Source organism: Tetrahymena thermophila (assembly GCF_000189635.1).
Source record: "Tetrahymena thermophila SB210 genomic scaffold scf_8253899, whole genome shotgun sequence".
NCBI classification, from domain to species: domain Eukaryota; phylum Ciliophora; class Oligohymenophorea; order Hymenostomatida; family Tetrahymenidae; genus Tetrahymena; species Tetrahymena thermophila.
Window position 1 is genome coordinate 2774 of NW_002475967.1, and position 13685 is coordinate 16458.

At 18.9% G+C, this 13685-nt stretch overlaps 4 protein-coding genes across 4 annotated transcripts in view; 2 read left to right on the top strand and 2 right to left on the bottom strand. All coding sequences in view use genetic code 6, as the record gives it.

The window, feature by feature from the left end:
• TTHERM_01221450 (hypothetical protein) overlaps positions 1 to 13 on the bottom strand; it is a gene marked incomplete at both ends in the record, with an annotated part of 291 nt that extends 278 nt beyond the window's left edge. The window contains one exon of the mRNA XM_001027217.3: positions 1 to 13. This exon is cut by the window's left edge and continues 278 nt beyond it. Within this exon, the coding sequence (XP_001027217.3) occupies positions 1 to 13 (13 nt within the window).
• TTHERM_001221449 (transmembrane protein, putative) overlaps positions 1 to 5162 on the top strand; it is a gene marked incomplete at both ends in the record, with an annotated part of 5718 nt that extends 556 nt beyond the window's left edge. The window contains 14 exons of the mRNA XM_012800869.1: positions 1 to 128; positions 426 to 515; positions 784 to 873; positions 1241 to 1330; positions 1595 to 1684; positions 2011 to 2100; positions 2381 to 2470; positions 2951 to 3040; positions 3321 to 3410; positions 3620 to 3709; positions 4004 to 4093; positions 4390 to 4479; positions 4750 to 4839; positions 5063 to 5162. The exon at positions 1 to 128 is cut by the window's left edge and continues 274 nt beyond it. Of these exons, the coding sequence (XP_012656323.1) occupies positions 1 to 128; positions 426 to 515; positions 784 to 873; positions 1241 to 1330; positions 1595 to 1684; positions 2011 to 2100; positions 2381 to 2470; positions 2951 to 3040; positions 3321 to 3410; positions 3620 to 3709; positions 4004 to 4093; positions 4390 to 4479; positions 4750 to 4839; positions 5063 to 5162 (1308 nt within the window). The remainder of the gene's footprint in view (positions 129 to 425; positions 516 to 783; positions 874 to 1240; positions 1331 to 1594; positions 1685 to 2010; positions 2101 to 2380; positions 2471 to 2950; positions 3041 to 3320; positions 3411 to 3619; positions 3710 to 4003; positions 4094 to 4389; positions 4480 to 4749; positions 4840 to 5062) is intronic.
• Positions 5163 to 6616: 1454 nt separating this feature from the next.
• TTHERM_01222460 (hypothetical protein) lies at positions 6617 to 10251 on the bottom strand (the record flags this gene model as incomplete). Its single annotated transcript, XM_001027219.3, has 10 exons — positions 6617 to 6737; positions 6991 to 7080; positions 7333 to 7422; positions 7678 to 7767; positions 8026 to 8115; positions 8314 to 8403; positions 9424 to 9513; positions 9769 to 9867; positions 10045 to 10134; positions 10226 to 10251. 10 exons carry the CDS (start codon positions 10249 to 10251, stop codon positions 6617 to 6619), a joined length of 876 nt encoding a protein of 291 aa, XP_001027219.3.
• A 2003-nt stretch (positions 10252 to 12254) lies between these two features.
• On the top strand, positions 12255 to 12779 carry TTHERM_001222467 (hypothetical protein; the record flags this gene model as incomplete). Its single annotated transcript, XM_012800870.1, has 2 exons — positions 12255 to 12512; positions 12612 to 12779. 2 exons carry the CDS (start codon positions 12255 to 12257, stop codon positions 12777 to 12779), a joined length of 426 nt encoding a protein of 141 aa, XP_012656324.1.
• Between the last annotated feature and the right edge of the window lie 906 nt (positions 12780 to 13685).

Genomic DNA, 13685 nt, shown 5'->3' on the forward strand with positions numbered 1-13685 from the left:
AACTAAACTTCATTACTTTTCTTTAATATTTAAAAAGTCGAAAATATAATTGGTCTAGTTGGTACATCTGGCTTAGTTTTTAATTTAGCAAACTGCACTAATCTCTCTAATTTGAATCTAGATCTTGGGTAAAAACAGTTTATTTTTTTTGGATTGTGATATTTTTTAGTATAAAAATGAATTAAAAACAAAATAACTAATTATTTTAAGTTATTTATTGTTTTTTATTTGATTTATTTTTCTTTTTTTATATTCTGTTTGTGTTTTTTATTTATATTTTTCTTTGTTATTTAACTCATTTTTTTATTTCAATTTTTCCTTTATTAATAATTAATTAATTAATTTTTATTATTTCATATTTTTTATTCATTTTTTCCTTCTAACAAACTAATTTACTCTTTATTTTTTCTTTAATATTTAAAAAGTTTAAATAAAATTGGTAATGAAGGGGCATTATAATTAGGTTATAATTTAGCAAACTATGCTAATCTCTAAAATTTGACACTTAACCTTTTGTAAAAAAAATTTATTTGTTTTGGATTGTGAAATTTTTAATATAAAAATTAATTTAAAACAATATTACTAGCAAACACTTTTAATTTATTTATCAGCTTTTTATTTGGTTTATTTTTTTTGATTCTACTTGTGTTTTTTAACTCATTTTTTATTTGAAACTTTTTTTCTTTGATTATTTATTTATTTATTTACTATTTCATATTTTTTGTTAATTTTTTCATTCTAAAGAACCAATTAACTCTTTATTATTTTTCAAAATTTTAAAAGAACAAACGAAATAAGTTCAATTGGTGCATCAGACTTAAGTTTTAATTTAGCAAAGTGCACTAATCTCTCAAATTTAACACTTGATTTAAGGTAAAATAATTTATTTGTTTCTGATTGTGATATTTTTTAATATAAAAATGAATTTAAAACAATATAACAAGCTCTTTTAATTTAATTATTATCTCTTTATTTTTTTATTCTGTTTGTGTTATTTAAATTTTTCTTTGTTAATTTAACTCATTTATATATATATATGCAGTACCCTGAGGTACTGCCTTTTTCAAGGTTACATAAAAATATAATACAAATATTTTATTTTAAGAAATTTTATTTTTTTATTTTCAACTTTTGCCTTTATTTTTACTTAATTCATTTCTTGTTATTTCTTTTTTTATTCGTCTTTTCTTTCTTTCTAAATAAATAAGTAGTTCTTTATTTTTTCTTCAATATTTAAAAGTTACAATAATATCGGTGACATTGGTGCATAAGATTTAATTTGTAATTTAGCAAACTGCACTAATCTAACAAACTTGACAATTAGCCTTGTGTAAAAAGAGTTTATTTGTTTTGGATTGTGATATTTCTTAATATAAAAATAGTTTAAAAGAACAAAACTCTTTTCATTCATTTATTAGCATTTTATTTTATTTATTCTGCTAGTGTTTTTTGATATCTTGATTTATTAATTTAACTCATTTTTTCATTTTCAAATTTTGCTTTTATTATTATTTAATTAATTAATTTCTTATTATTTCATCATTTTTTCCTTCTAACTAACTAATTAACTCTTTATTTTTTAATATTTAAAAAGTGAAAATTAGATTAATGAAATTGGCGCATCAGGGTTAGGTTCTGGTTTAGGAAAATGCTTTAATCTCACAAATTTAACACTTGATCTTTAGTAAAAAAGAGTTTATTTGTTTCAGATTGTGATATTTTTTAATATAAAAATAAATATTAAACAATATAATAAATTAATTTTTTTAATTTATCTATTAGAATTTTCTTTGATTTATTTTTCTTTTCTTTTTATTATGTTTGCTTGCTTGCTTATTTTATTTTCTTTATATGTTTTTTAATTTAAGTTATTTGACCATTTTGAACTTTTGCTATAATTATTAATTTGTTTATTAATTCATTTTTTATTATTTCATATGTTTTGTTCCTTTTTTCCTTTTACCTAACAAACTTATTAACTCTTTATTTTTTTCTTCAATATTTAAAAAGTTCGAATAAAATTGGTAATGAAGGTTCATTAAGCATAAGTTCTAATTTAGCAAACTGCACTAATCTCTCTAATCTGTCACTAAATCTTAGGTAAAAACAGTTTGTTTTTTTATTTGTTTTGGATTGATATGTTTTAAAATATAAGAATTTAAAATAATAAATAATTCTTTAATTAATTTATTTCTTAGCTTTTTATTTGATTTATTTTATTCGCTTTGTATTTTTTCTTCTTCTTTATTTGTTAATTTAACTCTTTTTTTTATTTTCAAATTTAACTTTAATTACTTATTAATTCATTCATTCATTATTATTTCATATTTTCTTCAAACAAACGAATTCACTGTTTATTTTTTATTTAATATTTAAAAAGTAGCAATGAAATTGGTAAAGAAGGTGCATCAGGCTTAGGTTTTAATTTAGCAAAATGCAATAATCTCTAAAATTTAACACTTATTCTGAGGTAAAAAAATTTATTTATTATAGATTATAATATTTTTAATATAAAAATTAATTTAAAACAATAAAAATCACTCTTTTAATTTACTTATTTATGAGCTTTTTTTTTAATTTTTTTTATTCTTATTGTTTCTTTGTTTACTAAATTTTAATTCATTTTTTCATTTTAAACTTTTGCTTTTATAGGGTACTAAAAAAAGATTTTCCAGTTCATGTTTTAAAATTTATTTTTATCACTTTTATATTTGGTTGGTTTATAAATGGTATATATAGCTAAATGACATTCAAAAATTTAGTGTCACTATTTTTTTGAATGGCCGATGTATAAATCAATTATCCTCAAAAAAATATAAATTCTAAAAACAGGCAAATCTTTTTTTAATACCATATATTATTAATTAATTAATTTTTTATTATTTCAAATTTTTTATTCATTTTTCTTTTAACTGATTAACTCTTTATTTTTTATTCTATATTTTAAAAGTTTGAATAAAATTGGTAATGAAGGTGCTTCAAGTTTAAGTTCTAATTTAGCAAACCTCACTAATCTTTAAAATTTGACACTTAATCTTTAGTAAAAACTTTATTTGCTTTGGATTGTGATAATATAAAAATGAATTTAAAACAATGAAACTAATACTTCAAATTTAATTTATTAGCTTTTTATTTTCTTTTTTTTCTTTTTTTAATTCTGCTTGATTTATTTAAGTCTTTTTTTTGTTAATTTAACTCATAATTTAATTAGCATATTTGTTTTTATGATTAATTAATTTCTTTTTATTTCATATTTATTATTCATTTTTTCCTTTTAACTAGCAATTTAGCTACATATTTTTTCTTCAATATTTAAAAAGTTACAATAATATTGATTCAATTGGCTCATTAGGGTTAGGTTCTGATTTAGCAAACTGCATTAATCTCTCAAATCTGACACTTAATCTTAGGTAAAAACAGTTTATTTGTTTTGGATTATGATATTTTTTGATATAAAAATAAATTTAAAACATAAAAACGAATTCTATTAATTTATTTTATTAACTTTTTATTTAATTTATTTTTTTAAATTAATTAATTTCTTATTATTTCATATTTTTTATTCATTTTTTCCTTCTTAATAATTAAGTCTCTATTTTTTTCTTTAATATATAAAAAGTTTGAACGAACTTGGTAATGAAGGTGCATCAGGCTTAGTTTCTAATTTAGCAAACTGCACTAATCTCTCAAATTTAAATCTAGATCTTGGGTAAAAACAGTTTATTTGTTTTGGATTTTTATTATTTTTAATATAAAAATGAATTTAAAAGAATATAACTAAACTTTTTAATTTACTTCTGGTTTTTATTTTTCTTTTGTTTAATCAAAATATGTTTTTTGTTCTTTTTTTGTTTGCTAATTTAACTCATATTTTTATTTTCAACTTTTGCTTATATTGTTCATTCATTAATTAATTTCATATTATTTCTTATTTTTTCCTTCATTTTTTCTTTCAAACAAACGAATTAATTAACTAAATATTTTTTCTTCTAAATTTAAAAAGTAGTAATTAAATTGATAAAGAAGGTATATCAGGCTTAGGTTCTAACTTAGCAAAATGCACTAATCTCTCAAATTTGACACTAAATCTTTCGTAAAACTGTTTATTTGTTTTTGATTATGATATTTTTTGATATAAAAATGAATCTTTTAATTTATTTATTAGATTTTTATTTGATTTATTTTTCTTTTTTTATTCTGCTTGATGTTTTTTTTTGTTCTTTCTTTCTTTCTTTCTTTCTTTCTTTATTTGTTAATTTAATTAGTTTTTTTATTTTCAACTTACTTTTGCTTTTATGATTAATTTCTTTTTATTTCATATTTTTTATTCACTTTTTCCATCTAACTAACTAAATAGCTATATTTTTTTTTTCTTAAATATTTAAAAAGTTCAAATAAAATTAGTGATGAAGGTACATCAAGCTTAGGTTCTAACTTAGGAAAATGCAATAATCTCTCAAATTTGGCACTTAATCTTTCGTAAAAACATTTTATTTGTTTTTTATTGCGATGTTTTTAAATATAAAAATCAATTAAATTATTTGATTATTTTTCTTTTATTTTTATTTTTATTTTGCTTTTGTTTTTTTACTTGTTTGTTTAATAAACACGTTTTTTTACTTTAAAATAAATCTTGGTTTTATTATTATTTAATTATTTAGTTTATTTTCTTATTATTTCATATTTTTCCTTGATATTTTTTTTCAAACTAATAATTAACAATTTATTTTTTCTTTAATATTTATAAAGGATGAATTAAATTGGTGTAATTGGTGTATTAGGTTTAAGTTCTGGTTTACGAAAGTGCACTCATCTCTCAAATTTAAAACTTGATCTAAGGTAAGAAGAATTTATTTGTTTTGGATTATGATATTTTAAAATATAAAAATGAATTTAAAACATAAAAAATAATTATTTTATTAGCTTTTTTATTTGATTTATTTTTCTTTTTTTTTACTGCGAAAGTTTTTTTTTTTTAATGATTTAAAATATTGTATTTAGTTAGTTAAACATTTTATTCTATTATTTTTCTTTAATATTTTATGCTTATTTTTATTAATAGTAATAATAGCAAAATCAAGATATCATAATAATTGCAAGTAAAGTTCCTCAAATAAAAAAGATTGGTTGTATTATAAATTGTCTATAATAAAAAATTGTGAAAAAAGAATGAATAAATAAAAATTATTTAATAATATAATATATTTTATTTCATATATTTTTTAATCTGATAATTAAACATAAAATACAGATAAATTTATTATTATTCTTATATTTATACATAATATATTTTTATAAACTAATAAATTGATTATTTAACCAAATAAAATTTAATATTTAATTTACTTAAATAAAGTAATTGCTCTAAAGTAAATCTTGAGATTTCATTATAAATAATCAAAGCTTTTATTAATAGCCATTAATAGTAACATTAAATAAATGCTAAGATTTTATACCACAGATATAAATTAGATGTATTAATAATCAGATTAATATATATTTTTTAAGCATTAGTAAAGATTAAATTAAAATTATAAAATATATAGCTAAACGCCTAATTAAAATCTGGTGGTATGTATCTATGGCAACCTCTAACTAGAAATTAATTAGGCTAGGTTTTCAAATAAAAAATACTTTTTTTAAATAATTTTTTTATAGAATTTAATTTTATAATAAAAAATAAGATAAGCATTTTAAAATTTATAATACCACATTAAAAAAAAATTACATAAATTCTTGTTATGAAATAAGCTTATAAAAAGCAAATTCTCTGAATGAATAAATTATCATTTAAAAAACAATTATTTTATGATTTTAAAAAATATAAAATGAAAAAAATCATCATAAGATAAATTAAAAATTTGAGAAAAAAACCTAATAAAGTTAAAATAAAAAGTAAAACTTGATTTCTCATTGAGGTTTTATTTAAATCATGGCATCTAATTAATCATGATAAATAAAAAAAGAATAAAAATATGATTGATGGATAATATTTAAGATTTAAAATATAATTGGCATATAAAAGTTTGGCATTTATATAATTTAATAAGATGTAAAAAAACATTAAAAATTTCAAATTATTTGATCGTTTTTGGACAAACCAGAGATTTTGCTTTATAGAATTTAATTTATTTAAGTAAATTTAGTTTTTTTTTTTTTTATAAATAATTTATTTATTTACTTACAAAAATATGAATGATATTTATAAATATAAAATCAATAATAAAATTTATATATCTATCTATTTATATTTTAGGTTAAAAACACTTTTTCAAAATATTAAATAACAAAATATATAATATTATTCAAACATTTTATGTTTATTCATTTTTTTTTCACCAGTTATTTATCAACAGAAATTAAAGACAACTAATCTTTTTAATTTACGACACTTGCTTATTACTTTTAATTTTTATGATTTATTCATTGATCTAATAAAACTTTTATAATAAATTTGTGTAAATTTTAAATAAATATCAAAACAGAATAAATTTTTAAATTAATAAATAAAATAATATTAGTGGAATAAAAAAGATAAAATATTAAAATAAATAAAAGCAATCAAATAAATTCAAAGAGCTTTTTTGTTTTAAATTCAATTTAATAGTTTAAAATATCACAATCCAAAACAAATAAACTGTTTTTACCCAAGCCAAAGTGTCAAATTTGAGAGATTAATGCAATTTGCTAAAGCAGAACCTAAGTCTGATGCACCCATTGCACCAATTTAATTTCCACTTTTTAAATATTGAAGAAAAAATATATCATTAAGTAGCTAATTAGAAGGAAAAAATGAAGAAAAAATATGAAATAATAAGAAATTAATTAATAATAAAAGCAAAAGTTAAAAATAAAATGATGAGCTAATTTAACAAAGAAAGAACAAAAAAAAAACAAGCACAATAAAAAGAAAAAAAAGAGCTATATTGTTTTTAATTAGTTTTTATAATTAAAAAATATCACAATTCAAAACTAATAAACTGTTTTTACCCAAAGTTAAGTGTCAAATTTGAGAGATTAATGCAATTTGCTAAAACAGAACCTAAGCCTGATGCACCTTTATCACCAATTTAATTTCTACTTTTTAAATATTGAAGTAAAAATATATCATTAAATTGTTAATTAGAAGGAAAAAATGAAGAAAAAATATGAAATAATAAGATTAATTAATAATAAAAGTAAAAGTTGAAAATAAAATGATGAGCTAAATTAACAAAGAAAGAACAAAAATAAGCAAGGACAATAAAAACAAAAATAAAATGAGCTTTATTGTTTTTAATTAGTTTTTATAATTAAAAATATCACAATCCAAAACAAATAAACTGTTTTTACTTAAGGTCAAGTGTCAAATTTGAGAGATTAATGCATTTTGCTAAAGCAGAACCTAAGTCTGATGCACCCATTGCACCAATTTAATTTCCACTTTTTAAATATTGAAGAAAAAATATATCATTAAATTGTTAATTAGAAGGAAAAAATGAAGAAAAAATATGAAATAATAAGAAATTAATTAATAATAAATGCAAAAGTTGAAAATAAAATGATAAGCTAAATTAACAAAGAAAGAACAAAAAAAAGTAAGCACAATAAAAAGAAAAATAAAAAATAGCTCTATTGTTTTTAATTAGTTTTTATAATTAAAAATATCACAATCCAAATCAAATAAACTGTTTTTACCCAAGGCAAAGTGTCAAATTTGAGAGATTAATGCAATTTGCTAAAGCAGAACCTAAGCCTGATGCACCTTTATCACCAATTTAATTTCCACTTTTTAAATATTGATAAAAAAAATATATCATTAAGTAGTTAATTAGAAGGAAAAAATGAAGAAAAAATATGAAATAATAAGATTAATTAACTAATAATAAAATCAAAAGTTGAAAATAAAATGATAAGCTAAATTAACAAAGAAAGAACAAAATAAAGCAAGCACAATAAAAAGAAAAAGAAAAAAGAGCTTTATTGTTTTTAATTAGTTTTTATAATTAAAAATATCACAATCCAAATCAAATAAACTGTTTTTACTTAAGGTAAAGTGTCAAATTTGAGAGATTAATGCAATTTGCTAAAGCAGAACCTAAGCCTGATGCACCTTCATCACCAATTTAATTGTTTCTTTTTAAATATTGAAGAAAAAATATGAAATAATAAGATTAATTCATAATAAAAGCAAAAGTTGAAAATAAAATGATGAGCTAAATTAACAAAAAAAACAAGCACAATATAAAGAAAGAAAAAAAAATAACTTTATTGTTTTTAATTAGTTTTTATAATTAAAAATATCACAATCCAAAACAAATAAACTGTTTTTACAGAAGGTAAAGTTCCAAATTTGAGAGATTAATGCAATTTGCTAAAGCAGAACCTAAGTCTGATGCACCCATTGCACCAATTTAATTTCCCCTTTTTAAATATTGAAGAAAAATATATCATTAAATTGTTAATTAGAAGGAAAAAATGAAGAAAAAATATGAAATAATAAGATTAATTAATAATAAATGCAAAAGTTGAAAATAAAATGATGAGCTAAATTAACAAAGAAAGAACAAAAAAAATCAACCACAATAAAAAGAAAAAGAAAAAAGAGCTTTATTGTTTTTAATTAGTTTTTATGATTAAAATATCACAATCCAAAACAAATAAACTGTTTTTTACCAAAATTAAAGTGTCAAATTTGAGAGATTAATGCAATTTGCTAAACCTAAACCTAAGCCTGATGCACCTTCATAACCAATTTAAAAGAAGGGCTAAGCGGCTCGAGTGGGCGAGTCGGAGGGTCTTAGCAGTGATATCGGGGGTTCGAATCCTATACCGCCCCCTTTATTTCGAAAAATTCCATGTAAAAATGTGAATGTTACCAGCGGTCTCCTTGGTAGGAGGGAAGGGCCAAATCTGATAGGTGGTAAAGAGGAGGCCCCATTCTGAACAGAAGATCTGGAATACAAATGGGAAGCGAGCATAATGCGTAGTCAAATCATGGAAGATTAGTAGAAATGCCATTAGGGTGTAGGTGACCCTTCCCTTCTAGTATATTACCCACAATTATATATAAATAAATTGGTATACGTATTATAATAATGTATAAGTAATTATATATAGGGCCCCTATCCCGAGTGCATGTAACCATGTGCGAGTATGTATGTATGTATATAACCAATTTAATTTAAACTTTTTAAATATTGAAGAAAAAATATATCATTAAATAGTTAATTAGAAGGAAAAAATGAAGAAAAAATATGAAATAATAAGAAATTAATTAATAATAATAGCAAAAGTTGAAAATAAAATTATGAGCTAAATTAACAAAGAAAGAACAATAAAAAGCAAGCACAATAAAAAGAAAAAGAAAAAAGAGCTTTATTGTTTTTAATTAGTTTTTATAATTAAAAATATCACAATCCAAAACAAATAAACTGTTTTTACCTAAGTTCAAGTGTCAAATTTGAGAGATTAATGCAATTTGCTAAAGCAGAACCTAAGCCTGATGCACCTTTATCACCAATTTAATTTCTACTTTTTAAATATTGAAGAAAAAATTTATCATTAAATAGTTAATTAGAAGGAAAAAATGAAGAAAAAATATGGAATAATAAGAAATTAATTAATAATAAAATCAAAAGTTGAAAATAAAATGATAAGCTAAATTAACAAAGAAAGAACAAAAAAAAGTAAGCACAATAAAAAGAAAAAGAAAAAAGAGCTTTATTGTTTTTAATTAGTTTTTATTATTAAAAATATCACAATCCAAAACAAATAAACTATTTTTACTCAAGGCAAAGTGTCAAATTTGAGAGATTAATGCAATTTGCTAAAGCAGAACCTAAGCCTGATGCTCCAATTGCACCAATTACACCAATTTAATTATTTCTTTTTAAAAATTGAAGAAAAAATAAAGCAAAAGTTGAAAATAAAATAATGAGCTAAATTAATAAAGAAAGAACAAAAGAAAGTACAATAAAAAGAAAAAGAAAAAAGAGCTTTATTGTTTTTAATTAGTTTTTATAATTAAAATATCACAATCCAAAACAAATAAACTATTTTTACCCAAGGTTAAGTGTCAAATTTGAGAGATTAATACAATTTGTTAAAGCAGAACCTAAGCCTAATGCACCTTCATCATCAATTTAATTTTCCCTTTTTAAATATTGAAGAAAAAATATATCATTAAATAGAGTAAGTTACCATATAAATTTACAAAAAGTGAGTTTTATATACCAGTTTTTACATTTTTTTTTATGAATTTTTTTCCATCGTAGGTTTTCAAAATTAATTTTTTTCAAAAAAAAAGATATGTTATGATTTCTAAAAATTAGCTTTATTTATAATGTTATTAAGATATAAATTAAATAGGTATTTCACTCTAGTTAATTAGGAGGAAAAAATGAAGAAAAGTATTTTAAATTTACTTTTATAATTAAAAATATTACAATGTTAAACAGGTAAATAGCTTTTATTAAGTGTAAATTTTAATAGCAAAAAATGAAGAAAAAATATCAAATAATAAAAATGAATAATAAATTATTTAAAATTGAAATGAAAATTAAATTAAAATAGCTAAAAAATTTTAGTTTTAACAAAAACCAATAAATAAATAATGATGATAATTTTTTTTAAAAAAATTATTTATTTAAATAAATTAAAAAATAAATATACAAAAAATATCAATAATAATAAAAATAATATTTTTTAATTCAATATACTATAGATCAATATTGAGAACCTAATGAGATAAAAGTGAAGAGCTTAAAAACTTATATTATTAATTTATATAAATTTAAAGGATATTAATAAAAAAATTAATAATTACTTCTTCCAGATTATTATATTCTTTAATCTATTATATCATTTTTTTTTTTTTCAAAAATATTGAATAGCAATTTATGAAATTTAATTAATTAATTAATAATAAATGGATATAAAGAATAATTAAATATAATAATTAATTAATTATCAAATATTAATTTATATATTTGGTTATATGAAGAGATATCACATACAAATTAATTTAGCATTCACTATTTAAACTTAATATTTGTATTTAAAAAATATACTTAAAAATATAAATAGTAGGAATTAAAGATGACCAGTAATTTATTTAGTAATATTTGAAAAAAACCTAGTAGTTAATGTTCTTAAATATTATAAAAATAATGTTTATAAGTAGATTTTTCTGTTTTAAGTCTGTAATTTTAGGAATATTTATAATATCTCTAATTATAGCAAGATGCCATACAAAAATTTCATGGTTTACCTGACTTATTATGAAATATATTTTTTATTTATTTTGTTTATTAAAAAATCTGATTTATATATATTTAAATATTTTTAATAGAATTATAATTAATTTATAATTTAATCTATTATAATTTCAAAAATAAATAATTTTTTTACATCATACCTGAAATCAAAATATTTTATTAAAAAATATAATATTCTTCTTAATTTTAAAACTTATTAATAAATAAAAATAAAATAAATTATATTTTAACTGAAGTAATAAAAGTTTGAGTTAAATTAGACAAATAAATGTCCTAATTAGAGAGATTTTATAAAACATATTTTATATCTCTCTTTTTTTTCACCAATAGATATTATTTATTTTATAAAATAATTGATAAAACAAAGTCAAAATAAGAAAAATAATTATAATAGTTATACACTTTTAATAAATTTAAAAATCATTTATTTTTTTTATTTTAATTATTATTTATATTTTATTATTTTTTCTATCCGTAAATCATTTTGTTAAAAAGAAAGTATAATTGCAATTAAATAATACTTATAAAATTAGATTAAGGGAAAAACAATAATTTAAATTTGATTTTGAAATACATTAAGTGTTTTTAAAAATAAGTCAATAGATATTTTAATAAAAAATAGGAATGGCGTCTTTTTCAATAGGACTATTAATATTATTCTAAAATTAGACTTTTTAAGTTTAAATGATCAAGATATTTGAGGATCTTAAAAGCAAAATTTTTAGCAAGTTTAATATCATAGATTAGGAAGAGATTGTATTTTAATATAAACTTTTTGATTCAGATAGTGATGATTGATTAATTAATTGACATATATGATAATGATGATTATAATAGTTTTTTAGAAATGAATCATAGAATAAAATAAATACCCTTAAATCCAGGTAAAAAGAAATTAAAACTAGTAGAATATTTAATGACACTAAAAAATAATTGAAAAAAATAATCCAATATTATCATAAGACAGCTATTAATCAGGAGAAGAGAACTTAGCAGATGAAATAACAATCATCATAATAGATAAATAATTACTTTGCAAAGAAATAGAAAATTTAATAGAATAAGGAGTAGAAAGAGATTAAATGCTTATTTTAATAGATGATTAGGGTTTCTAATATAAAGCGAGAAGATATTTTGCAAATAAATGTTCAGTACTACAGGTGTCCTAAAAAAATCTGCTCTTCTACTTTTACTTTATATCCAAAAAAAGAATAAGATCAAATAAAGATAAAATAGCATAAATCAAATAATAAAGTAAATATTTAATTATTTTATCTATCAAATTTTAATCTATTTCAATTTATTTTTAATAAATATTTTTATAAATTAATTTATTATTTAAATTATAAAAAGGCGAGTTGGAGTATTTAAGTAGGTTAGATGACGATGATTATAATTATTTAGTTTAAATTCTTAGTGTAGATGATAATGTCTTATATAAAGGATATTAGTAATGCGAACCCAGTAGAAAATAAAATTCTCAATAAATATGATAATAAATCTAATTACAAAAATACATGAAAATTTAATGAAATTAGTTAATACTACCCTCATAAAAAAATAAATTTCACTCTTAATGAATATGAGGTCCTTATAATCAAAATACATCAAAAATATATGACTCTCATTTTTACTCATCAATTTTTTCATTCAAAAACAAAGGAAGAAGAAGAACATTAAGTTTTATCTAAATTTTGTTTTTTTATTTTTTATAAATAATTTATTTACTTACAAAAATAAATATGAATGATATTTATAAATATAAAATCAATAATAAAATTTATATATCTATCTATTTATATTTTAGGTTAAAAACACTTTTTCAAAATATTAAATAATAAATATATAATATTATTCAAACATTTTATATTTATTCATCTTTTTTTCACCAGTTATTTATCAAAAGAAACTAAAGACAACTAATCTTTTTGATTTACGACACTTCCTTATTACTTTGAATTTTTATGATTTATTCATTGAGCTAATACTTTTATAATAAATTTGTGTAAATTTTAAATAAATATCAAATAAAATAAACTTTTAAATTAAAAATTATTTTTTAAATTAATAAATAAAATAATATTAGTGCAATAAAAAAGATAAAAAATTAAAATAAATAAAAGCAATCAAATAAATTCAAAGAGCTTTTTTGTTTTATATTCAATTTAATAGTTTAAAATATCACAATCCAAAACAAATAAAATGTTTATACTAAAGGTCAAGTTTCAAATTTTAGAGATTAATGTAATTTGCTAAAGCAGAACCTAAGCCTGATGCACCTTCATGGCCAATTTAATTTCGACTTTTTAAATATTAAAGAAAAAATATATTATTAAATAGTTAATTAGAAGGAAAAAATGAAGAAAAAATATGAAATAATAAAATTAATTAATAATAAAAGCAAAAGTTGAAAATAAAATGATGAGC